Source organism: Heterocephalus glaber, unplaced genomic scaffold (genome assembly GCF_053883595.1).
Source record: "Heterocephalus glaber isolate CG9 unplaced genomic scaffold, H.glaber_assembly_v1.0 deba00000071, whole genome shotgun sequence".
In the NCBI taxonomy this organism is placed as follows: domain Eukaryota; kingdom Metazoa; phylum Chordata; class Mammalia; order Rodentia; family Bathyergidae; genus Heterocephalus; species Heterocephalus glaber.
In genome coordinates, this window is record NW_028258137.1 from 28,468,548 (window position 1) to 28,495,039 (window position 26,492).

Sequence of the window (26,492 nt, forward strand, 5' to 3'; positions counted from 1 at the left end):
GCATATAAAGTTAGCTATTCCTCATGTGGTCCCTCCTAATGTATTACTTAGTTCACATGTGTACTCTTCTATGAACTGTTGATGTCTTTTATCTGCTTTTCTGTTCAGTTGTTGATTTTTTAACAGATTATAATTCTTTATAATCTTAGAGACATTAGCTTTTGTGATGTTGTTGCAGATATTTGCCTTATAACCATGTTTTTGACATCTCTATCATCGTCTGCCATTTTTTTACTTTCTGGTATCTGCATGTGTTAACATTGTTTATCATTAGCAGTTTCTTTCTCCTTGGTTGGAGCAACCTACAAAGACAGGCATACACATTGAGCCCCTGAATTCTGCGCATTGGCCTTAAGATGGTACATTCAGGTTCTTGGTGGTATTTTTTACAGACTCCTGGTTTCATATGCATGGAACCATGTATCCTTTCACATCTATTTAAGATGTCTGCATATGTGAGATGATGGTGTATCAAAGGCAAGCCCAGAAGATGCTGTGCTTATCAGACCGACGCAGTGACTTGTGCAGTCTAATCCTTATTCTCCAGTGAGCTCTGTATCGTTTTAGCACAGTATCATTTGATTCAGGTTTAGTTAAATGTTTTCTAGTCTAAGTAGCCTATAAGCCTGCCAAGTCATTTGACTCCCCTCACCAGCAAATGGAGATAATACCTACATAGCAGTTTGTGATAGTGATTAAATGAGGCTGGAAACATTCAGAAGGAAGACAGAATGGAGTGGAGTGCTTTCCTTTACCCTTCAAATCCTACATTTTCTAGATTGAAGCTTTCTGTCCTTTGAGTGGTAAGGGTAACTGTGGGTTTTCGGGAAAGAAAAGAGCCCCAGATATTTGGTGACATTGTGCTTGATCTTAAAATGTTACCTAACTGGCTTCAGTTTTCTCAGTTGTAAGAGGAACATGAAGGCAAAAGTTGTATTAAATCAGTTTCATAATAGCTTGTGTCCTCCATCAGAGAAAAGCAGCCCTCCTTAATAAAGTGTTTTTCTGCAGCTTATGTTTGGCCTTCAGAGCTGGCACAAGTATGGGATGGTGTCATATGCTGAGGACTTGTTAACGTTACTCAGTGTTTCTGAACACTGAGAACAGGTGGAAGCCTTTTATCTCTACATGTCCATCTTGTGCCCTGAGAGTGAGTAGGGAATAATATAAACACTGGTCCCTCTTATGAGGACAGGGAAGTAAACCCCCCTGGGCAGCACTGCAAGGTGTTTGTTCTCCAGCCCAGAGCTGGTGGGGAACAAGCATGTAGTCAGACTCAGAGTAAAGTCCTACCTTTGCCTCTTGACCTTGAGAAGGCATTTCACCTCCTGGAGCCTCACTTCCTTTGTCATTTTCCTTATCTGTAAAATGAGGCTGACAAGGGTCTTGACTGCACAGGGTTGTTTGCAGGCCTGATGATTTCTGGGGGTAAAGCCCCAATGCCCAGCATGTACATAAGGACCCCTCATCTTTGAAAGGTTATGAATAAAAATCCTCTTTTTTGCAGAGGCCCCATCCTGTGTATCGGTTGGAAGTACCTCCCTGAGTGGCCCATCCATTCACTGCCCACCCGCCGCTGTCTGCATCGGCATCCTTCCAGGCCTGGGAGCCTACTCGGGGAGCAGCGACTCTGAGTCCAGCTCAGACAGTGAAGGCACCATCAATGCCACAGGGAAGATCGTCTCCTCCATCTTCCGAACCAACACCTTCCTGGAGGCACCCTAGCTCCTATCCTTCCTGCAGGGAGCTCCCCCTAGAACGGTCAGACCGTCCATTTTGCCTCCAGGCATTACCTCCCTCCAAAAAACTCCTTTGCCAGCCCCCTATGCACACCGTGACACTTTTAATCTCACCTAAAAATGTGCCAGATCACTTGTGGCCAGAACTGTGTTTGGTCTCCTTTCTGCTGTAGTGCAGATGACCATACCGGTCCCACTGCCTGTTCTTCTCTGACTTGGTAGGGTGGGTGTGGCCCGCAAAAGCTCTGCCTGGGAGGATCTGCACAGCTAGCTAGCAGAGGGTGCTGCTGGGTTTTGTTGCTTTCTTGTTTCTCTTTTTCCTTTCCCAACAGCACCAGAAGCAAGCACAGTTGTTGCACAGGTGTTATTTAAAGTTTATTGTAGACAAATGTGTTGTTCAGTTCGACTGCATTGTGGAGCATGTGGAGACAAAGCTGACCAGTGGGGAAATGGAGCACTTCCCTGGATCTAAGCCCTCCTTGATGTCGTGATGTCGTGTGCTAAGTAAAGATAATGAAGTCCATCTGCAGGGATGTCAGTTGACTGACACCAGCCTTCATTGTGAAGTTTGCCTTACTGTTGGCCACTCCTTTCCTCTCTCCATCCAACCTCATTTGTATAGGAATGGGCTGGTAATGAGCAAGCTTTTATCTTCTATTCAGATCTTTTCTCTGCCTTGCAAATTATTTTGTTTTTGATTTTGAAATAAAAGATTTAGTTTAAGATTTTAAACCTTAGAGAAACAAGCAGTGGCCTTATTTAACATGGCCAGAAACCAGAACCATTGGTGTGTATGTCAGCGAGATGACTTTTCTAGCAGCTTCTGCAATCTGAATACTCCAAACTTGAGGGGCACACTTGCATGTTATGACTGCTCAGCACCCTACTGAGGCACATCTCTGCTTCATGCTTATTATAGTTGTGGCTTTTAACTGTGGAAGCCACTGCAAGTCTAAAGGTGCTGCCCTAGCACATTTCTTTTATCCACTGGCCCACTGCCCTTTCCTTTCCCAAACAGCAGGTCCAAGGCCACAGGCAGCCAAGAGCCAGAGGAGCTGTGCCCCCTCTGTCTCATAGAGGGAACCGGGCTCAGCCCTGAGTGGGTGAGAGGAAGGTGTGTAGAAGAGAGGATATGGAGTCCTCAGGGAAGAGGTGGACATGAGCTTTAAAACAATCTGAATGTCCCCCTGCCTCAGGAGAGTGAGCCTGTACAGCTCTTTCTTTCCCTTGGTTTCTGCATCAATTGTTTCTGCTTCCTCGGGTGTGAGACTGAGCGAGACACACACAGAATGTGTTGACACTGTGATGCTGGCAGGCAGAGAAGCTACTCAGTTTTAATGTGGGCAGAGAGGCTTCTGGGTTTCATCCAACCCACTTCTTTTCCCTTTCCAGTTTGGCAGTACTCTGGTGCCCCACTGGCAGATGGTGGCTTCCCCTCACCCGTAACTGATGCCTTGTGAATTCTGCCTTCTTTTCAGGACTTCTCAGTGTTAATTGTTCCTGACAATATGGGTGCATCACCTCCATTCTCACAAACAAGACGCTTAGGTAAAACTGTGTAGGCACCTTCTGCCTCGATGCTTCATTGTTCCTGCAATTGTGCTGTCATGATTGCAGCACGTACCAAGAGAAACCTGGAATCATTTCAGGAGGCAGGCCAAGGAATCAAAGTCACCATCTTTATGTGGTTTGACTTTGCAGAGGCCATTACTGTACCTCGTGGCCTCTGTTGATGTTCGAAGAAGTTGACAAAGGGTTGCAGAGATTAAAACCATACAGGAACTTCAAAGTGAATAAATCTGTCAGAGAAGGAGCTCTTGCTTCTCCTGGGCTGCATCCTGGGCCTCCAGGTCTCCCATCACAGATTGAGTCTTCAGACTGAGAGATCTGTGCTCAGGAGAGATTAAGTCCCTGTGGTCCTTTCATTGTAGTCTGTTGTGCCCATCAGCATAGAGCCTTGGAACTGAAACAGCTTCTGTAGAAACCATGGGTAGCAAAGGAGGGTCTGTACTTAACAGGGGAAGTGGACTGTGGAAGCATCCAGAGTAGACCTCGTGGTTATGGAAGGAAACACTGCTTAAAACCAAAAAATGTAGTACAGTTGGCTCTCCAAGTTGACTAGTTCTGCTTCTGGATTCAACCAGTTACAGATTGAAAACATTTGAAAAAAGAATCGTGTCTATACTGAACATGCACATTTTTTATTGTCTAAACAGCATGTAACAGCTATTTACATAACCTTTGCATTGTATTACGTATTCTAAGTAAGCTAGAAATGATTTAAAGTATCCTGAGTGCTTCCTTTTGCACTGCCCTCTTCCCACTCAAGAGATAAACTCCATTTGCTTTGGACCATCCCGCTGCTGCAGCTTCTCCTCCCTGGGAACTCAACCTCGTTCCACCTTGCACAGATACACTACTGATGCTGAACTTAGAGCCAGACATTCACTGGCTGTGTGTCACTTGGACAAGGTCCAGAGGGGCCTCACTTTCCTCCTTGGGAAGCAGGAATGGTGCCACAGTCTTCCTGGGGAAGGTAGAAAAAAATGTAGATAAGTTGCTTGGTATGTCACCTGCTGCTCAGTAAGACAGTAGCAGGATTCATTAGTGCTGTTTCCATGGGCCTCTCCACTTCTGAGTGGGGTGTCAGAGAATGCATTAGTGGGGCTTATGCGGGCCTGTTGGTCACACTGGCATTCCTCAGTTAGCTAGAATGCTGAAATCCCAAAGGGTCAGATCTGGTTGTCAGTGCTCCACCACTATACAGCATACAGCCTCTGCTAAATGTTAATTGCTCTGGCGCACCCGGTTCCTTGGCTCAAGTGTCCTAGCCATGGGTATATGGCTCAGCTGTCATCTTAAGCCCCTCCAGAAAAACAAGGAGAACTCGGTGGCAGTGCACAGCCATTTGGACCTGGGTGTTTTCTTGATTTCCTGGTGTGCCCAGCCTGGTTACACATGCCAGGATGTAATGCAAGTTCTGCTCAGTGGGAGGCTGGAATCTTGGCAACGCTTTTGCAGTCACAGGTTGAACACAAGGAGCCAGTCTCAAGTTCATGCCTTAGTGATGCTGGCAAGGGCTGGAGGTTTGCTCTCTTACCTGCTGGAGCAATGGTGTAGGGGAGAGGGAGTCTCAGCAGTGCTGAGCAGAATGTGGCCCTAGCACTGGAGGAAAGCTTTGTAGAAAAGTCTTCACCTGAGCTTTATGCTGTAGGCTGACCTGCTCTCTTTCTCATTCAGTAATCATGCACATCATTGTTCCTCGTGTTGATCTCTCATTCGGTACCTACTGCTATGGATGTGTTAGGCAGCTTAGGACATCTCTGTGTTATTTTAGTGGATGGTTGTGTCTTTCATTCTGCAAAAGATCCTGTGAAGCATTCTTTCTCTATATTTTAATACAGGAAACCAAAATTCCCAGTGGCTCAGTGACTTGCCTGGCAGCTGACAGCTAGCTGACAGAACAAGAACTGTCATTTGAGCTTTTAAGTCTAGCTTTTTGTGACGTCAGTGCATGTTTTAAACAAATGCCAGTCTCCAGGCCAGGGTGGAGTCTTGCTGTCATGTATAATAAGTCTGCCTTTTAGTCTGCTGTCCATGTGGAAGAGCCAAGCAGTAGCATCAAGGCTTGGTGTTTTAAAAAAAACAATGCACCCTTGTTGAAAGTTTAAGCACATTATTTTTCCTGTAGATTGGAGCCAGTCAGGAGTACAGAGCCTTCTTGACTTACTGCTGTAGTCTCAGGCAGAGGGGGCATACAGCAGGAGGGCCTGAGTCTTCCGCTATGTGAGGCCTTTCAGAAGTGGCAGTTGTGGCCCACACCTGGTTTGTAGGAGTGTGAACACTGGGGATGGACTCCTGGAGAGGCCTTTGGACATTGGACTTGATTCTTCCAGGCTGGAGCAGCGCAGATCCCCCTGGATGTGACATCCACTAGTCACTTCAGCTACCAAATGAGTAAACAGGCAGTCTTGTGCTAATGTTGGTCTGGTAGCTGGCCAGGCAAGTGAACCAAAATGAGCTGGATGTGCTTGTACTGGGCTCCATCCACATGGCCTGGATAGTGGAGGCACTCCCTTCCTGAAGGCTCGTCCACAAATCAGGGTTCTGTGCATGCCAGCAGCCCTCTGAGAGAAGGGAAAGAGTCCCTAACCATGGTTCAGTGGTTCCTGGTGGCTACAGAAGTCACAGGATAGAAAGCTTGGGGTGCCCCTCACACATTCCCACCAGCTAAACTGGCTCCCGAGCTTGCTGGGCACCTGCAGATGGGACCTGCCTGGTCCTGCCCAGTTGGAGCAGGCCACTAGTAAGGAGAGTGGGTGGGGATAATTGGAGTGGAGGGACAAGGCCATCAGTTAGCAGCTTCAACAGAAGAAGCCCTCGCAGAGCCTCCCTTCCTGAAGGCTTCAGGAAGGCACTGGATGCAGCAGAATCAGTGTGGGCACAGAGTCAGCCAGATATATATGTATTGTGCTCTGCCTTGAGTAGGCCTGATGTGCTGCTCCACGTGCTTCCATGAATCTGAAGTGGGTCTGGTCAGGGGTTGTTGGAACAGTTCATCAAGATATATCTTAGGTAGGGCTGGGGATGTAGCTCAGTGGCATAGTACTCACCTAGCATGCACACACACACCTGCAAAGCACTCTTCAGGGAGCTGGAAACTGCTTAACAGAATGTTAGCTGTTACTGGTTACACATCAGCCTGTGTCGTGGGCTGACTGGAAATTCAGAAGAGGTAGATGAAATAGGGAGGGGTGTTTTTTATGTGCAAGAGAGGGAACTGGGAGATCAGATGGTTCCAGGGAGTGGTCCTCTGGCTGCTCTCGTAAAGTTGGGCCTGTGTCCAGAAAGGGGAATGCAGTACAAACAGCAGGGATGGAGGCCTAATCCTAACCCTGTTGAGGTCCTGAGGCCAAAGAGGCTCTTGCACACTTCAGACTACAAGGCCTAGGAGACCCAGAGGAAGGGACCAAGTGGGTGGCAGTAACTGCTGTCTAACTGGGGGTCTGGAGGAACATAGGTCATAGTGTGGCCCAAAAGGAAGAGGAAAGGGAGGAAGTAGGGGTTGGCTGGACATCCCAGATAATGGTTTGGGCTTGCAAATTCTACTCATGCACAAATATCACTGTGTACAGTGCCACATTCTGTACCAGTTTCACTGCTGTCAAGGGAATGCAGGTTCCACACAGAAGTGACTACACCAGCTCCATAGGCTTGTTGAGTAGGGGGAAAGGATCTTCCAGTGATGTTTAACCCATGGAGTCCCCACTGAAGGAGCTGACTGAAACAGGGACATCTGAAACTCCTTTATTACCCTGAGTGTAACAAATGGGACATACAGTATAAAAAACAGGAATTGGGTGCAGGCAATGACACCAAGTGTGCACTAGGGACATGTTCCTTTCTGTGGCTAGTTACTTGGGAAGAGCCAGTTATGACTGTAAAAATTTTATTCTCTTTAATAACAATTCCACTAAAATTATACAAAGTACATTCAATACTTATGGGGGGTTGGGAGAAGCTGGTTTGCTGGTTTGGCCTGGAAGCATCATCAGCTGACTCCAACACAGGAAGCCCAGCTGGGCTGGGGTGGGTGGGGGCAGAGGTCCGGTTGTAAAAAATAAAATTGTGGATTGGTTAAAAAAAAAGACCACCCACGAGGAAGCAGAGTGAGCGTGCATGTTCCTGGGGAAGGTGGCATGCTGCTGCTGCTGGGGACAGGCTCAGGCAGGCTCCGAGTTGGTGGGGGGCAAGTTTTTATTCTTGAAGTACTGTACAACTTGTTGGGGCAGCTCCGCCAGGACAGCTTTGGCTAGAGTCTCTTTTGCTGCCTGCAGGGTTCAGGATAGGGTAGGGAGGAGAGAGAACAAGGGTTAATGAACAGAAGTTGGGAGAGGTACAGCACCCAGAGATGTGTGACAACAGGGGCCACACAGGACAGATTTTGGGCTGAGGGGCTAGACAGTCTAAAAACTAGTGGCTCTCATCCCTGCCTGTGCCTCAATCTCTCCATCAGTGTCTTCCTTGACATTTAGTAGAACTCTTACCCTGCACACTGGAGATACCTGGGAGTAGTGTTTTAGGTTGAATTTATCTGTGGGAGGCTTTTAGGGGTAAGAGATGCTGCGCAGCCTACTTAGCTGCCAAGTGTTTTCTGAGCTCCTCCATGGTTGGAGAAGTGGGCTGTGACTGGTTCACTGTGGAACAGCCAGGCATGCAGAGGAACTCAGTCATGGTTCCATACATGAATAGGCAACCGAAGCCCAGCATTTGTCCTCAGGAACCTAATGCTCCAGAGGAAGGGGCCATCTCCAGGAAATCCCAAGGATACTGGGCAGAAATGTGATGACCATGGGTCTCTTGCTGACACTGGCTCCCAGAATCTTAAGCCACAGCACCCTGGAGTGGCCCTTCTGCCAAGGGAATCAAGGCTCAGAGAGGTCACACGGACCACAAACTCTGGCCACTCTGTTCCCCCCCGGGGCTCTTCATAGATACCAACCCCAGCCGCCTTAATGGCAGACTTGGGGTTACTCCAAATAAGGTGAGAGCCACCTCGAGGCACAGGGTAGAGTGCCTGTCTCTCTTGCAGAGACCTTATGGGAGAGGAGGCCAACCTAAGGCCAACCCTTACCTTCCATCTGTACGTTGAGGGGCTGCCTAAGGTGTGATAGCAGGAAAGCCTGTCCTCTCCTAGGACCTTTGCCCTATCCCCTCTATCTGCCTCAAATGCTTTGCCCCATGAGGATAGCTCCTTATTCAGGACCCCACTGGAGGGCGCGTCCTCCAGGGTCCCTGCTGGGAGTCCTGATCTGGACTGGCTCCTGCCTTGCATTTCCTCGGTTTATGGAAGCCCGTGAGAAGCCTGGCAAGGCATCAGACCCTGGAGCTGAGGGAGAAGAATCTAGGGTTAGGCCAGGCAGTCCCAAGACTTTCATCCTCAGCTGGGAGCCACAGTCGCTGGGGCCCTAGGGCCACCCCTGCTGATCCCGAACCCCACTCACGTTGCGGAACTCTCGAAAGGGCACGAATTGCACAATGTCACGGGCTGCTTCCTCGCCAGTGTAGGAGCGCAGCCTGCGGCTGTCCCCATCTAGGAACTCCATGGCAGTGAAGTCGGCGTTGCCCACACCCACGATGATGATGGACATGGGCAGCTTAGAAGCCTGCACCACAGCATGCCGGGTCTCTTCCATGTCACTGATGACGCCATCCGTGATGATGAGCAGGATGAAGTATTGCTGCAGGGAGGAGTCAGCTGGGCACTCAGAAAGGCCTGAGGCCCCTGGAACTCCTTTTCCCTTCTCCTTCCCCTTGCTCCCCAATCCTCTGGCTCCTGGGAGGAAGGCAACAGCTGAATCCCAGCCTCCTGCCTCCTTGGTATCCCTGCCTTATAGGCTCAGTGACAGCCAGAAGCACAGAATGCTCTCCTGCCTGTCTGTCATCTCAGACTCCCTTGTGTACCAGTCACTACACCATGGGACTCTGGGCAACTGGCCTAACTTGCTGGGCCTCAGTTTCTTCGCTGGGGATTGCTGCTCAAAGAAATATGCTTGAGCCAGATGTGGTAATCCCACTACTGGAGAGACTGAGGCAGGAGGATCACAAGTCCAAGCCCAGTCTGGGCAACTTGCAAGACCTTATCTCCAAATAAAATCTATAAAAGGGCTAGAGATGTTTCTCAGTGGTAGGAGGTTTGCCTAGCATGCTCGAGATCTTTCAAGCCCCAGCACCCTAAAAAAAAAAAAGGTAGAAAAAATACCATCCCTGGCATAGTGGCTGTCAGCTGCATTCTTTTTTTGGTACCTGGGATCAAACTCAGGTCCTTGCACTTGCAAGGCAGGCGGCAGAACCACTGAGCTAAATCCCCGGCCCAGTGAGCTGCACTCTTGACAGGCTCTGGCTTGTGCAGAAAGCCTTATTTTGGCTGACAGACTCTGGGCAGCTCCCCTCTGTAGGAATGTCTGCCCTCATTCATCCTCTACTCAGTGCAAGTAGGGGACACCACGAAGGGGTTAAAAGCAAGTCACATGGGCTAGTGTTCTCAGAAGTGTGGGACTCCTTTGGTAAACAAGTGGGATGTAGGTTACATCCCAGACTTGGCATGGGACAGGATCATGGAATCAGGGTAGGAAGAGCTGGCCCAGCAGTGGTCTTTCCGGTCTGTGACCGTGCCCAGGAGGCAGCCTCACTTCCATGCTAGTGTCATTAACATTTGCAAACCCTCCTCAGCAGCAGCAGAGAGAAGACAGAAAGCACAGAGCTTTGCAAGGCAGTGTGTCCAGCTGCACTCTCATTGTCCAGTTTGTTTTATTTATTTTTGCCATTACCCTCTATGCATGGTAAATGACACTCATCTTTTCATATACAGTGAGATACAATATTTCCTTATAAATTATGTTAGTAAAAAAATACTGAATAATGAGTGTGGGTGATGGGAAGATAAAATACAAACTGTGGTGGTTGTGAGGAGGGTGAGTGAAGTTCAAGAAAGCTCAAGGGACAGAAGATCTTGCAGGTGGGCCCAGCATTCCTAGCTGGCTGGCACCACATTCCCAGCCCTGCCCCGTCCCTAGCACCCTCTGGCCCTTTTGGGGGAAACTCAGTTTTTCCTATCCATAAAATAGAGAACCCCTTGGGGTCCCAAGATTCTGAGGGCTTCAGCCTTCTAGACTGACCCTTTTGGTTGTCAGAGGAGAAAATGGGCCAGACTGTCAAGGTCACAGAGCTAAGGAGCGCTGAAGTGGCCCCAGGTTGGCCAAGGCCACAATCTTATCCTGCAAAATTGTCTCCTCCCCAGGGAACTTGCAGAAGCTACAAGCTTAGCCCCCTGGGGTGTCTTGCTTCCCTGTCTGTGCCCAGAGTACAAACGAGGGAAGCAGTGGGGTGAGACAATGGTGACACAGGCTCTGCCATCCTCACTCTCAGCTCCAGGTAGCAGTAGTCCAGCTCTGGAACTGTGCCTTTAAGAGACCAATCCCTTTGCTGAGGATACCTGTTGCCATGGAGATTGGCAGCCTGAATCCCGCAGTGGAGGGCTGCTGCTGCCATCCCCTAATCCTGGGGTTTGGGGGCCTCACAAACTCACCTAGACCCTGTCCCCACACGGTGCACCACTGTTCCGGAGACCTTTCCCTTGGGTGGCCCTTAACTACACTCTCATCCCACCAAAATTAGTCCAGGGCAGTACTTCTGGGGTACCTGGTTTGGCAGGAAGGAGGCACAAAGAGGCCTGGCAATGAGGAAAGAAAAGAATGCTGGACTTTGGTCTGATGGGCCTCACCAGTCAGTGAGTGGGGCCTGTCTCCAAGGCCCTGGCAGTGCCCACATGCGGTTCCACCCTCTGTGTGTGGCCCTTCAGCTCTGGCCCCTGTTTCAGTCAGCCACGTGCTTCTGGGAGGTCAGGGATCCCTCCTTGCCTGCAGTCCCCTCCCAGGGATTGAGTGCAGACAGGGCCCAGGTTCCTGCAGGACTAAGGATACCAGTGGACAGGCCATGAGTCCCTGGAACCACACAATGACAGTGTTGGCAGACACTCCATCTACCTCCCATGTGAGTCTCATTTTAGAGATGAGCAGTAGGGCTCAGAAAGTTTAAGTGACTTGTTAAGGCTCCATAGCCAGGAAGTGGCAGTCCAGACTCAAGCCAAAGTCTGGCTGACCCCAGAGTTGGAGCTCTTTCCATAATGTCCCCTCTGCTGCCCCCTTGCACTGGTGGCCTGTCATGGTTAGCCTGGCTGGGAGCCCCTCTCCTCTCACCCAGCACCCTGGTGTCTGAGGGCCTGTATGCCCAGGACAGCATCCTGCATGGCCAGGATAACAATCTGGCTGGAACTCTTCACTCCTGTGTGCCAACCACCAGCCACAGTACCTGCACCATGTGCCCAGGCCTGGGGTCGGCAGCCTTGGCAGCCTTGGCAGTAGAAGTGCAGCCAATGGATGCTGGGCTTCTCACCCAGCCTTGGCAGAGCCAGGGCTGTCCTGGAGCCTCATCTATCTATTACCACCCAGGAGCCCACAGCTGAGCCCCAAGACAGATCAAAGGGGAGGTGGGAGGGGCCTGTGGATAGGGAGAATGACAGGGAAATACGGCAGGTGGGGTTGGAAGGGGCTTTGCACGCTCTCTATCCCCACAGAGCCGTGGGCCACCAGACTACCCCAGTGTTCTGCCTCAAATGCCTTTCATAGTCACTTCCCTCTGCCTGCTACACCTTTCCCAGCCACAGCTCTAAGACTTGAGCGCCGACTTCTCCGTCCCAAGCAGATGGTTCCAAGCAGCCCTAAAATTGTTTCCACTGACCAGCACTGACCCTCTGGAGGCCTCCTCTGCACACTCCTCCTCCCCACGTCCTGGGCATTCCCCAGGACAACCCTATGCACACTCTCTGCATCCTGTGGGTCTGACACCCTGTCCGGAACCCAGAAACAGCCCCTGACCATTGTCAGGTTGACTCCCCCAACCCAATCCCAGCACATTCCAAGGACGGAGACTCTCTTGCCTCAACTCAGGGGTTCTTCAGGTTTCTAGGGCTGCAAATAGCTGCTTATCCTGATGCATGTAGCATGTGATTAGATTTATGAAAGAGGGACTTGACCGCAACAGTTCCAGGAAGAGTCTGGAGAAGTTATGCCACACCACACCCCCTTCCAGCATATTTCTGAGAAGTTGGCTGCCAAGTCCCTCATGATGGGGGTGGAAAAAATCCCCAGGGTGCTGGCTGCTTTATGGCTCTTCCTCCATGGGGACAGGAGTTGCCTAGGTCACCAACCAGGAATGGGTCATGAACAGCAAGACCCAAGTCTTAGGAGCCAAGGCAGAAGAAAGGATGAAAAACCAAGACAAGAGTCCCCCTAGCCCACCCAAACCTGCTTAATACCTTCCAGTGGGCCCCCACCCATGGGAGAAAATCCAGACTCCTCAATGGCTCCCAAGGTCCCTACCTTTCCAACCTCACAGCCCTCTTACACCACATGCTATCCTCCAATTACCCAAACGCCGTGCCCTCTGCCTGGGACAGTCCACACACATGTTCTCCAGGAAGCTAACTCAAGCATCCCAGGGCTCAGCTCGGGTGTCACTTTTCTAACAATCTTTTCCCAGGGTCTCCATCTGGTTAGGTGCCACCTTTGTGGTCCTGTACTGCTATCACAGTCACACTGTGTCACTGCTGATACCCCCAAGGGAGGGCACGGGCCAGACCTCGCTCACCATGCTCTCCCTTGCGCTGTGCAGAAACTCACCAGGAAAGACATGTGCGCTGAATGAATGGGAGAGGCAGTCCTCCCTGGAGATCCTCCACCACCTGCTTTCCATTTCCTGTATGTGGGTGTGCATGTGCACGCATATGTCTGGGGACAGGGAGGGTGAAGCTGCACCAAAGACTCCCCTCAAACCAAAACATGGCTGAACAAAAGCATCAGATAACTCCACATATTTCCTTCTGCTGTGGCCCTAACTGCTCGGCATCGTCAAATGCCACAGGTGTCCCTAGAAGATCCAGCCACCAGGCAAGCACTCATTTGTGTGCCAAGCACTGGGCTGAACAATTTATTTGCCCATCTACTTGAATCTTCTCAATACTTCTAGAAAGCATGTACTGCTGCTTATGTGAGCAAACAAGTTCAGAGAGCTCAGGCTGCCTGCCCCGGTCACATAGCCAGGAAGAGGGGGACATGGAGTTTGAAACAGTTCAATGGGCCCCACTACCTTGCTTCTGGTGCACCCTGAGATCAGGGTGCATCACACTGTGATGCAGGCAGTGGCAATGGCTGGCTCCTGGACCTCAGAGTGTCAGGGCCAGTAGAGACCCCTGGCCCAACTCTTTGCAGCTCTGAGATGCTGAGAGATGGTCCAAGGTCACACAGCCTGGGTTGGTGACAGAGCTTATCAAGGGGCAGGAAGCTGGGAGCAGTAGGGAAGACAAAAAGGAAGCTTGGATGCCCAGAGGAGCTGGACTAGATGTCTCATGCTGTGTCTCAGGCCAGCATGCTCAGAGGAAAGTTCTCCTGTCCAGGGGGCCCTCAGCAGCTGTTCCCTAGAACACAGAAAGACCCTTCCTGCCAGGTGCAGTGGTACGTGCCTATAATACAAGCTACACTGGAAGCCAAGATTTGAGGATTGCAACTTGGTGAGACCCTTTCTCAAAGTAAAATTAAAACTTGGGCAACTTGGTGAGACCTTGTCTCAAAGTAAAATTAAAAGGGTGGGGAATGTGGCTCAGTAGTAGAAGAGCCCCGGGTTCAATCCTGAGTACTGGAAAAAAAAGCCATGTTTCCTGGCTTCCCCTAGGGCCCCACCCACTCTCCATCCTGGGGTCTACAAGGCATGGGCTACCTCTGCCAGGACTCCAGGTCTTGCTGGGTCCTCCCTAGGCTGGGCAGGTGTAGCAGGTGAGAGACTGGCACTAACGCTGGGCTGTGTTCCCGTTCCCCGCCCCACTTGTTTCTCCTGGAGGAAAATCCAGGCTTTGTTCTGAATCCCTCTGAGAGCTCGCTCAGGCTGCTAAGAGACTGGGTGGGGCCATGGCCTGGCATCCTAATGGGAGTGAGTAGAGGCTTTGAGCTGTGGGCTGCCTCTTGCTCCACCCTCTCCAACCTGTTCTACTCCACACCCCCAGGAACTAAGAAAAATGTCCCTCCTGGGCCTTCCTGAGCTACTTCCCATTTAGGGGATCAAGATCCTCACCCCACCCACCCCTTCCAGGGCTCACTACTCCCATTTCATAAGAGGAAAAGAGGCTAAGAGTGAGGAAGGGACCAATCTTAGGTCTCAGCTGCCATGGTCCAGGACTACAGCCGATGGATCAATCACACTCCCACTGCAGAGGTGCCCAGCACCCCTCCCTCCCCACACTGTGACCTCCTTCGTCCCTGGACCCACCTCAGTACTTTGTGCTGTGTCATCCCTAGGCTACTTCCCACTGAACTCTCTGCTGGCCTGCCCTTCAAGTCTTTTAGGTGCCAGGTGCTGTTACCTCACTGGATCCTAATACCACTCCCTCAAGACAGGCCCTATAGTACTCCCATCTGCACTTGGGCACACAGTGGTACACTGTGATTTGCCCCAGGCACATGGTGAGAGACAGTGGGGGCCATGGCAATGGGCAAATGGAGAAATCTGGGATCATAGTTTGGAGTACAGTGAAAAGCTCCAGCTTCCTTTCCCTTTCATTGGAAGTGGAAACCAAGGCAGGGGCTGGGTTTTGTTGAGGCCTCCCCAGGGGTGGCAGCCAGGAGAGAAATGGACTCAAGTTTCCTTGGCCTAGACTACAATCCACCACCTCAGCGCTAGGTGCCTACCATATAGCTTGAGTCTGGAGAGGAGGCTGGGGACGGGGCCTGGGAACTCCTACCTGTGGGACTCACTGGTCAATCGGGCCCAGTCAGGTCCCTGGAGTCAGGAGAGGGTAGAGGGGATGTCAGAGGCACTGCCCTCAGGGGAGAGGCAGAAGACCCTCAACCCAAGCTGCAGAGCGAGACCAGAACCACTCATGAGGGTAAGGCAGGGGGACCAGGGATGCCAAGGATTGCCCTTTGCATATATTCCAGATGCCATGGCAGCCATGGCAGCATCAGGCAGGCTACCAAGGCCCTGGCCTCATGACTGAGCACTGGGCAGGGCCAGACAGCTCTGTAGCCCTCAGTGCAAGGCAAGGGCTGCTCTACTTGGACCCAGATGGTCTGAGAGGGGCAGCTTTAGGCCCTAGGGATGGTCTCCTAGCTCCCATCTGACCTGGGAGCCAAAAGTAGCTCACCCTGGGGAGGGCTCTCCCTTGATCACAGTCCTGCTTCCTGATAAACACATATGAAACTTCTTCCTGAGTGTGAGCTCTGGGAAGCCACAACCCATCCAGCTGAGCTTGGTCCAACCACATTACTAAACAGGTAAACTGAGGCATCATTTCATCTAGGCTGTTAGAACCAAGGGAAGGTGGAACATCCTGCTTGCCAGCCCCACAGGGGCAGGAGGGTGAAAGCACAGACCCCAGCCTGGCCCTCCCTTGTGTCAGGCGGGTGCCCAGCCACAGCCAGCCACATCCTCGAAGGTACATGACCGAGCTGCCTACTCACCATGGCTGTCTGCTGCTGCGTGGCCTGAGCTGCAAAGCGGGCCACGTGGTTCACGATGGGGGAGAAATTGGTGGGGCCATAGAAGCGGATGTGGGGCAGGCAGGCCGAGTATGCCTGGGCGATGCCGTCCACGCCTGCCTCGGAAGAAGACTCCAGATCAGGCCAGCACCCCCCCCCCAACCGGCCCTGTGCCTGCCCATACCCCAGTGCTGCTGAGCTCTCCCAAAATGTCAGGAGACAGGAAGCCCCAAGGGCAGGGCAAAGTGGTAAAAATCTAGAGCCCCACATGTGGAGTCACAGGGGCCTGAGCTGGAATCCTGCCTTGGCCACTTCCTGGCTATGGGTTCTGTCTCCTTGTCTGTCCGTGGCACTGTTAATCTACACACTCTTGGGTGACTGGCATGGTGGGTCTGGCAGCCCCTTCCCAGAGAAGGGGCTTGGCAAAGCCTGCAGTGACCATGGAAAGCCATGCGGATGTCCACTCTGGACACTCGCCAGTGTTAGCTTGGGGTGGGGACTGTGATGTTTGCACAACCCCGTACACACTAGGTGTTCAATAATAGCTGCTGTTGGAGCCCACAAATATCCCACTGTCCTGTGCTCCTGCCCAGAAGGCCTCTGACAAGGGCTGAAGTCGATCAACTTACTTGACACAGTCTCTGGAGAGATCAACCCCAAACGAGACAAACCCCTAAAGGAGCACAAGGCCACGTGTCTAGATGTCCATGGTTTCCAAGTCACAGCAATGTCTCCAAGCCGGCAACTCAACGGATTTTCTTTCTCAGTACAAATCTAGCCCGGCTTTGGGGATCCCCAGGGTAAGTAGATGCTATGGCCCAGGCTAAATCCTAGGCTAAAGGGCCTCATGATAGTGGGGACCACACTCTTCCATACCCTCCTGGGTCTCCTCCCTCCCCTCCCAGTTTCTGAAATGTCCCTGGGAAGCTCAGAAATCCTCAGAGGCCTAGTGTGGGGTGAACGTCCATTGCACTCACTGCCTGGCCTGCCTCCAGGCCTCTACCAGGCCACCTTCCATCCTGGGCTGCCATGGCTTTTCCTGAAGGGCTGGAGGGCAGGCTGGGCCTCTCAGCAGGGGAGTGAGATGGGCAGCAGGAAAAGATGTGTGATGTGGCCTCCTCCTCCTAGTTTGCATGAGCTTCCTGTCAACTGCTCCCTGTAATTCTCATCCAGCCACTCAGGGGAGTGAGGTAAGCAGGGCTCACAACTCCTGGGGCAGGGAAGGGGGCAAAGGCTCAGAGAGGTGCAGTGACCTCCCTAAGGCCCTGTAGCCAGGAAAGGGCAGCAGCTGGCTGGCCTTGAACCCAGCATTGTCTGACTCCAAATCACAGCTCATCCCACCTGTCTTTCTGAACAAGTGTGACAGGGAAGGGATGTAAGATAGGGACAGAAATCTGTACCCTGCCCTCTGGCTCCTTTACCCAGAGAGATGGCTGGGTCATTGTACACTTGGGACAGATGTAGGCGGGGTGCACTCACCCGAGCAGAAGGGGTTGGTGGGGTTGAAGTTGATGGCAAATTCATGGGAGACCTGAAATGCAAAGGACATGCTGAGTTAGCAGCCTCCTGCCCCAAACCTGCCCAGGCCCCCCTGCTGCCAGGCTGAGGTTCCTTGGAGGGCACCTGGCTTTTTACCCTGCTGCCCCACCTCAGATCTAGGCTGCTGATCCTCCACATTGACTTCCACCTCCACCTCCAGGGCTGACTCTCAGAGGCCCCACACTCTCATTCCATTATGGGGAAACTGAGGCCTCCCATAGAACCCCCTGTCCCTCCAGGCTGCCTGTCAGATGGAATGCCCTGTGGACTGTGGGGTGCGGAGCACTGAGAAAATGCCCCTTCATCCTCAAGGCCACTGTGTAAAGGCCCATAATTAGAGGGCCACTTGCTCAGGCTCCCCAGACCTTGGCAGTAATCAAGGCACTCGGGAGGAAGCCCACCTCAGGTGGCCACCTGGGGTGAGTGACACTGACCCCTCAGACCAGGGGTTCAGTGCTACGATGGGGCTGATGAGGGAGCATGTGAAGCTGCAGCAGTTCCCCCAGGGACAGGTTCCACATCTCTGCTACATGTCCCTACCCTGGCCTAGTGGGTCATAAAAACTGACCTCACACACTCCACTCACTAGGCTGGGCCCCAAACCCACTCTGCCAACAAATACTCCACATCTATGGTATGCCAGGTGCTTGGACCCTGCGGCTTCCACTAGAGGTCACAAGCAAATCACAGTGCTGTAAAGACAACATCCAGGGCAGGGAGGAGCCCTGTGATTGTAGTCAGGAAGGGCTCCCAGGGAGCAAGAGCTCCAAGCTCAGAAGTAGTGGGGAAACCAGGGAAAGGGACAACCAGTGGTGCAAAGTCCCTGGGATGGGAAGGCAGGAAGGAGGCTGGTGTGGCAGGAACAAGACGAGTCAGAAAGAGATGAGGGGCCAGGAAGGCTGGGCCTGGCTGCCCCCACAGCAGGGTGGGTAGGACAGAGCATCTGCCCTCTCCTAGCCCAGTTCCAGTGTCCCTCTTGGCACCTCTGGGCACTTGGCCTGGCCAAGCCTCAGCCTCCCTAGTGTTGCCCTGTGACATTTCCAAGGAGGATTTTGCTCAAGAAACATCTCATTCAGCGGAGTTCTTTGAAAGCTGGCTGGTGTCCTAGCAACAGGCTCGTGCTGGGCCTGGCCGCACCAGCCTGCCCTGCCCCCGACGTGGCATCCCTGTGCTTACCCAGAGGCCAGCCCTGGCCCCACAGGATCCAGCCTCACACCGCACAGAGCCGGGTCCCCACCCCTCCTGCCTTGGCCCCAGAGCCACTCTGAAATTCTAGGCGCCAACTGGCCTCCCCAGAGGGAACGAGAGTCAGAAGCTCATTCTGTAAATGGGATGCAGCACAGCAGGGCAGACAAGGGGGCACTTCTGAGACAGATGTTTGGACTTCGCAGCCCTCTGTGCCACAGGCTACTCATTGGGAGGCAACAGATCTGGAGAAGAATCTTCTGTGTCTATCTGCCCACCTGGTGTCCAGGCCCCCATGGTGAAGGTGACCTTGGGCAAGTCCCAGTGGGCTCTGAGCCTTGGTTTTTTCACCTGTAAAATGTGACAGTACTGCCTTTCTCTGGTTGCTGTGAGCTCTCTGGCTTTCTGGTCTCTGTCTCATTGAATTCTCACTCTGGGCCACCTGACACCCCTCTCCTGGTTCCAAGCCTCCTGCCATAGCTCCACGGCACCCATGCCCAGGGAACCCCTCTTCAGCCCGCCTCCCTCTCCTGGCTCCTTCCCGGCCCTGACTGTTTGCCTGGCCTCTCCTCCTCCCGCACACTCACCATCTCCACACTCAGATCCCTTGCCCACCCCACCAGACCTCCACCATGGTGCCTTCTCCTTGAGGTCAAGGAAGAGATGGGTCCCAGAAGGGCTGACCACGGCCTCCTTATGGAAACATGTTTAAATGGTTAACAACAAGGCCTACACCTCATCAGCTTTGGGTGAGAATTAAAGGAAGCCAGCAAAACAGGTGGTGGCGCTCTGTGCAGAGCATTGGAAGGGCCCAGTAAATGCCTTTGCTTCCTGTGGCTTCTGCACTGCCCCACCTCCCCGATTTCCTCCCTGACCCAGCCAGGCTGCCGCAGCCCCACTTCCTGTGCTGGCCCTGCTCGCCACTGCTTCTCAGTCTCACCCACCAGAGTTCTCATCATCAGCCCAGGCAGCCTGGCCTCTGCTCTGCCTCCACCTTGCCAACTCCCCTCGCCAGCCGCCCATCCCATCCCCCATCAAGGTGGGGGCTCCAGCCCCGCAACACCCAGCTGGAAGCCCAGTGGCCTCCTTGACCTGCACCCACTGGGTCACCCAGCCACCCTGTTGACTGCCCAAGTCTCCCTGCTGCCGCTGCCTTTATCCCTCCCAGTCATGACCCTGTGTGGCCTCCAGTGCTCATCAGTACTCCAATATCTCTCCACCTGGAGCATCTCCAGTGGAGATCCAGTCACCTGCTGGCCCCTGGGGCTCCCTCTGTCAGAATGCAGCTCCTGCCCCATTGCCACCCAAGTCACTCTGCAAACACCTGATTCCCCTCTTGCGCCTTTTCTGATGGCCTAGGCTAGGTCAGGCCCCCTCTCCTGGGCTCCCCTCATGTCCGTGCTGCCCCATCTTAGCACCCAAACCCTGCCTGTCGTTAGGGCTACACACAAGGCCCTGTTCAGTTTGAATTTCAGATGATAACAAGTACTTTTTTAGTACAGTATATAGTGTATGCCCCATGCAATATTCAGCACAAATTTATACCTTAAAACATCGTTGTGATTTTTTGTTTTGTTTTGTTTGAAATAGGATTTCACTATCTAGTTCAAGCTGGCCTCAACTCACAGGATCCTCCTGTCTCAGCCTCCTGAGTACTAGAATTACAGGTGTGTGCCACCATGGCCCACCCTCATTGTGATGTAAAATTCAGATGTCCCTGGGTGTCCTGCACTTCTGTTTGCTGAATCTGCTTCCACTGTCTGACTTCCTCTTCTGTACAGTGGAAGGAGCAGAGGCCGAATGTGTTGCCCCAGTCAGGGGCAGTGCTACAGTGCTACAGCAGGAGCAGGTGAGACAGGAGCTGGCCGCTGGCAGGGACCTGGCCCCCTGCCCAAGACCTCCAAAGCCAACCAGAGAGACCACACACACACACACACACACACACACACACACACACACACACACCATCCAACCAGAGGTGACCAAGCCTGGTTCCACTCACCTTCCAGTCTGGGGGTAGCTGGGCCCCAAATCCCAGAGCAGGAAACATCTTGTCACTGATTAGAGAGAGAGGCAAAGAGAATACCATGTTATATCTGGCCACTGCCACCCTCCCCTGCTCTCCCCTGCTGATTTCACCCAGGGGACCTTTCTGCCTTGCACACCTCTGGGGGCAGAAGTCGAAGCTCATCACCTCTAGAGAAAGCTAATACAATCTGTTTGCTCTAGAGCCCAAACCCACCTCTGGGTGCTGGGTGAGCACATGGCTTGACTGTATCTGTAGCAGACATTGCTAATCAACCAGCGGGCCTGGGTGTACTTTCTAGGTCCTTCTCAAACCAAGACACACAAAGCCAGCCAGCCATAAAACCAAGGTCACCATGGAAGCTGAGTGTACTAGCTCCAGTCTCTCAGCCTCCTGTTTATGGCTGGAGAAAACTCTCCTAAAATGAGAACTCTGATTTGGCACTCAAGGCCCTTCATCATTGGTCCTAGACCCTAGTTTTACCTTCTACCTATCCCTCCAAAACCACTCCCAGTCTTGGCCCTGGTCCCTTGCAGTTCCTCAAACATACAGGGCACTTTTCATCTCAATTTCAATTCTGTTGTACCACTACCTGAAATATTTGTCCTCACTGTGTTCCCCATAGCAAAACTCCTACTTCAACCTCTATGACCCAGTCAAAATGGCCCCTTCTCTCTGTGGGTTTCCCTGATACCCAATAATGCCTCTCTCTTTGTGGTCCCATGGCTCCCGCCTCACACATAATCTCATTATCTCAGAGCTCCAGTGATTTCTTCTTTCTCTCTGTCCCTTGAGGGCAGGGACAGTGTCTCATCTGTTTAACACACATTTATTGAGAATTCCTCTCGGGCCGGGGATTTAGCTCAGTGGTTCCGGCGCCTGCCTCACAAGCACAATGTCCCAAGTTCGATCCCCGGTACCAAAAAAACCCCCCAAAACAAAATAAATAAATAAAGGAGAGTTCCTCTGGCTTCCACTGGAGGATAAACTGTCAGCAGCCAGGGCAGAAGTGGGGGGACCAGGGCAGAAGCTACTGAAATGTATTGGGCAGGTGACTGTGGCTCCAATTCAGTGTCCTGGGCTCCTGGGGGCCTTGCTAAGTCTGCATGTCCACAAGACGGCTTGCTGCAGAGGCCGAGCGGTTGGGTGGGCCTAGGGTCTCTGGAGGGCTACACCATGGTCCTCCCCTGACTGTGCAAATGGGACTTCCACCTCCCTTGCTCTGCCGGTTGTCCCTCTCTTAATGTGGCCTTGGTGGACATCGGTCATCAGGCTCACTCTTAGAGAGGCCCCCTGCACACAGGATTCCCAAGCCTGCTCTTCCCCTACCTCCTTCCTCCCCTGCAGTCTCCTGCACCCCACCCAGAGGTCCCCACAAAACGCGGTCATGGTAAGAGGGCCCAGCTTGTGGGCCACTGCTTGGAAGTTCCCAGGAGGAGTGGGACTGTGAGGCTGGAGTGTCTGGCCCCAGCCCCATGATCTGTGCACATTTGGACAAATTCTCAGCTCCCACTCCTGGCCTCTATTTCCCCAGCTCTACAAGGAGCTGCAGCAACAGTAAATGAGTCTCAGCTTCTGTCCTGACTCATTTCCTTACTGGTGACTTGGTGTACTGTGTGCAGAAGGATCCGGTTTGAGTAGGCTTGGCAGTTAAGAGAACAGCGATCAATTAGCGATGTCTGTCACAGGTAAGGGAAGGGACAGATCGGAACATGTATCCACCAGCGGGATGTTCTGGGCTTGCAGACCTCTGGGTCCCCTCCAGCTCTGAGAAGCTGAGCCTTCTGGCTGAGGGAACCTGACTGACCTTCCAAACCCCTCTCTGAGCTCACCTGTCATAGTCCTGGATGATCTGCCCCACTGCCCAGATGGCCGACAGGTATTCGTTGGTGCCCATGGGGTTGATGTAGTGCAAAGACGATGGGTCCAGGGGATTCCCATTGGAAGCTGTGAAGTCTATTCCAACCTGCCGGGGCGGGATAGGGAGGGCACCCAGAGTGGCCACTGACCTCAGCTCCCTGTCACACCCCCAGGAACAGGGGATGCTGATGGGGCCCAGGAAGCCCACTCTTCTTCCAGGCCCACTTCCCCATACGATGATCTGAAACCTAGAAACTGACTGCATCACTGTGTCACTCTGCTCTAAGGCCATCCGTGGCTCCCGGTTGCCTAAGCATAAAGCCCAATGACCAAATGCAGTACTCGACTAAAGTACAGCCTATGATCCCTCTTTCTCCTTACCCCAAGCCATCTCCCCACCTGTCCCTCAGTCACTGAGGGCTGGAGACCCAGGCTTCCTGGCAGGGCAGTGCCTATCCCTGCGGTCAGCTGAGTACTCAGAGTAGGTAAGGGATGTGTCTAGAGGAGCCTGGTCCAGGGCTGGGAGAGTGCACAGGGCTGGTGCTCAATGGGGACTTCGGGGCTAAGGAGTAGATAGGGATCCGGGCTCTGTTTGTTTTCCCCACCCCAAGGGAATTCCAGCCCAGCCCCAAGTGGGACAGCACAGGCGGGGAGTATGGCCCCTGCTCAGCAGGGCAGGTGCAGGACAGGGGTCGGGAAGAAGGCCACTTTGGAACTTGGTCACTCTGGGGGAGGCACCATGACATCCTCATTTTGCTGCAGGGTCAGCACCCGCAGTAGGCTTGGCATGTCTTAGTCACCACAGAAAGCCCAGCACAGAGGAGCTCAGTGTACATTTGCCAAATGAACACCCCTGCCCCAACCAGGAAGCATGGGAAGGCCTGGCCTCTCTGCAGAGAGGGAGGCAAAGGAGAAAGTAGGGTTAGAGATCAGCAAGGCCAACCCCATGTCTGTGTGGCCCTGCAATGTCCCCAGCCCCCTGGGATCCAGTGGTGACAGCAGTGAGGCAATGGGGAAGGTGGGTGTAGCGAGGCATCTGAGGCTCCTCCTCTCTGGCCCTGAGGACGTGAGAGGGCAAAAGGCCAGGTGAGTGGCCTAGAGTGTGTGGAGCATGTACTCTGGGCCACAGGCAAGGCAGCACTTTGCTCTGTGCACAGTGACCACTGAGCTCCTGCTCCGTGCATGACACAGACTGGATGGGGACCAAAACACATGAAGTGCCAACACACTGCACTTACAGGCTGGTGGGGAGGGGCCCAACAGGGACAAGTGAAAACGTGTAAGGTGGCTTCAGAGAGAGTAAGTGTCTGACAATGGGGACAATCAGGGAAGGTCTCCCTGAGAAGCTGGCACAGAGCCTGGGGTGGGGGGAGGACAGACAGGCATGGTGTGTCTGGCGGGAACGGCAAAGAGGACGTGACGGACACGGCTGTGGGCAGGGGAGGGAAGCCTGGAGCCAGCAGGGAGGAACTGACTTCTCTATAGAGGGGTGCAGCTAAGACACAGGGAGCTCTGCGGCTATGTCCTGACCTGCAGCAGCTGGGACAAACCCCCTATGCCTCTCCTCTCCAGCCTAGACAGTCTTGCCTCAGGGAAATCCTGCGGCCTATCCCAGGTCCCTCCTGCCTAGGCTGGGGCCTAAGCCCTCAGGGAGGAGCAGCCGTGGGGAGAGGGGAGAGGAGAAGGAGCAGCTTACGGTGAACATGAGCTGGCAGCCTCCCAGGATGTAGTCCAGGAAGGAGTACTCTCGGTGTATCTGGAAGAATGGGGGTCAGTGGGTCCCCTGGTCTTGGCTACAAATGCCTTGGGGGAGTCCTTACTCTGGGTCCTGAAGTCTCAGTAGGGACAAGAAAGTAAAAAAGGCTGACGGACCTTATCTGATTACAACAAAACCCAGATCTCTCCATCACAAAGCCCTCAGGGCAATGGCCCCAGTGGGTGGGACACCACACACACAACACACACACACACACACACACACACACACACACACACACACACAGGATTTCAGGAAGGGTCCTAGGACCCAGCGCCAATTACCCCTGCCAGACAAAGTCCCCTCTGGCCTTCACTACCTCCATCGGTATATAACGGGCCTCCTCCAGAACTTAATAAGGCTGTTAAACACTATTTATTTTGCAGGCCTTGCCTCCTGCTGGCAAAGCACACTGCCCTTTCCGTTTCAGCAGAGTCTATAAATGTATTTAAGTTAATTTTAAAAATGGAGAAAGGCTGAATGGAAAAAATAAGTATGGAGGTTTCTGAAACAAGGGCCTAAATCGTGCTCTCCTGCTGCAGTGTCACTAAAGGTCCATGTGACCCCAGGTGTCAGCTGGGCCCCAAAAGTGGAGGCCTGGTGCCTGGATCAGCATCCATAGAGAGCAGCATAAGACTCGCTCCTAGCCTACCTCAAGATAAGCCAGACCACAGCCCAGCCTCAGAGCAGGGAGATTCATCCCACTCGGCCTCAGTGGCCCCAGCTCTACCATGGGAGTCACAGCCAGTGAGCCTTCACTGAGGCCAAGGGAGAAGGAGCCCCTGCAGATCTTTGTCCACTGCCCGCTGTGCAAGGAGCGAGCCACCAGCGTGGACTGTGGTGGCTCCTGTAGTCCCCCAACCGGAAGAGGCCTAGGAAGCCACCTTAAGCCCTTGGCTCCCACACAGGCAATGGCGCAGGGATGACCCTTTACACACAGACCTTGTTAACACACCTGTCCTCCAGGTGAGGGGCCTGAGGCCCACAGAGCAGAAGTTCAGAAGGTCACAGAGCCAGGCTGTGCCACAGGCAGGCTCTGAACCCAGGCCTCACCGGCCGCAGACCCAGAGCTCTGTGTAGCCCTCTGCAGTGGTGCCCTCTGTGTGGCCCAGACCTCCCGCCCCACCCTGCCGTTGGCTCACCTTGCAGGAACGCAGGATGATGATGCCTGAGTTCTTGTAACTCTTCTTCTTCCTCTGCTTCTTGGGGTTGATGCACTCCAACTCCAGCTGAGTGCCAGGAACAGAAACAGAGGCTCGGTGGAGGGTTTCTGGAGTCAGATGCTCCCCAAGCCCCCCCACAGCCCCAGCCTTGACACAGGGCACCTGCCTTCCCCAGGGAGCTGTGTAGGTGCCACATCAAAAGGGTCCTCAACTGCTTTGGGGTGTTAAGTGACAGCTCCAGACCCCTCTCTAGGGTAGCACGCTGTCTCCATTATCATCCCACCTGAATCCTCTGCCCTCAGGGACCGATGGGGAAACTGAGGCTGGGGAGAACCAAGTCTTGCTCAAGGTCCTGCAGCAGGAAGAGGTGGCATCTGAGCCCCACTCAGCCTGACTCAAAGCTCCATGCCCCCTCCCAGCCTCTGCCGAGACCTTGGGGACCCCATCTCACCGGGACACCATCGCGGGCCTCACACATCTGTGACACCGTTGTCTGGAACTCGCCAATGAAGTCATGGCCCCCGTCATTGTCATAGTCATAGCACGTGACCTGGGATGGATCCAACATAGTCACCCCAAAGCTGTCCCCAAAAGGTGCTTTCCTGCCCCTTTGGCTCCCTGAGCAAAATCCTCCTGCCCCAATCTTCCGTGCAGGCATTGCTCCCCCAGCACTTGACCAGCTGGCTCCAGAGCAGATCTACCTCCTGCAGGGAGTCCACCCTGACTGCTGAGGAGGAAGTGTGCATCCCAGGAACAGAGGCTGGGTTCATCAAGGCAGGAAGCTGCCTCCTCACACACCTGACTCCTGGCTCCTCCTGCCTAGGCTGGGATCCACCTGGCTGTGGGCCATGGCCTCAGGCCCTCTCTAGCTGACCCGCCCCAGATGGACACAGAGCCCCACCTTACATGTTCTCTAACTCAGCTGCCTGGCATCGGAGGAGGAAGACAGGAATTATTGTGCTCACTCTACTGATGGGGAAACAGGCCTTGAGGGAGTAGCACACCAGGACTAGAAGCCAGGTTCCCTGGAATGCGACCCAGGGCTGCCTGCCCTACCTAGCTGCCTCCCTCACCCTACCTGCTCACAGACCCAGTCCCTAGGACTGAGGGCTTTCAGTCCTGTCCTCCCCATGTTAC

At 53.2% G+C, this 26,492-nt stretch overlaps 2 protein-coding genes across 13 annotated transcripts in view; one reads left to right on the top strand and one right to left on the bottom strand.

Annotated features, from left to right (window-relative positions):
- Psme3ip1 (proteasome activator subunit 3 interacting protein 1) overlaps positions 1-4,096 on the top strand; it is a 38,627-nt gene extending 34,531 nt beyond the window's left edge. For all 10 annotated transcript variants that reach the window (XM_021257016.2, XM_087206209.1, XM_021257012.2 and 7 more), the window contains one exon: positions 1,508-4,096. In XM_021257016.2, coding sequence (XP_021112675.1) covers positions 1,508-1,725 — 218 coding nt within the window. In that variant the 3' untranslated portion in view covers positions 1,726-4,096. The remainder of the gene's footprint in view (positions 1-1,507) is intronic.
- A 2,936-nt stretch (positions 4,097-7,032) lies between these two features.
- Positions 7,033-26,492, bottom strand: part of Cpne2 (copine 2) — a 42,866-nt gene continuing 23,406 nt past the window's right edge. Inside the window, exons 8-17 of one of the 3 annotated variants that reach the window (XM_004843182.4) lie at positions 25,807-25,905; positions 25,335-25,421; positions 24,133-24,192; positions 22,409-22,542; positions 20,553-20,607; positions 17,306-17,357; positions 15,809-15,942; positions 12,980-13,087; positions 8,744-8,980; positions 7,033-7,570 (exon numbers count right to left, since the gene is read on the bottom strand). In XM_004843182.4, the coding sequence (XP_004843239.1) occupies positions 7,463-7,570; positions 8,744-8,980; positions 12,980-13,087; positions 15,809-15,942; positions 17,306-17,357; positions 20,553-20,607; positions 22,409-22,542; positions 24,133-24,192; positions 25,335-25,421; positions 25,807-25,905 (1,074 nt within the window). In that variant the 3' untranslated portion in view covers positions 7,033-7,462. Of the gene's footprint in view, positions 7,571-8,743; positions 9,076-12,979; positions 13,088-15,808; positions 15,943-17,305; positions 17,358-20,552; positions 20,608-22,408; positions 22,543-24,132; positions 24,193-25,334; positions 25,422-25,806; positions 25,906-26,492 lie in introns of all 3 variants that reach the window. The other 2 variants (XR_002394371.2, XM_087206169.1) reach the window with 2 other exon arrangements.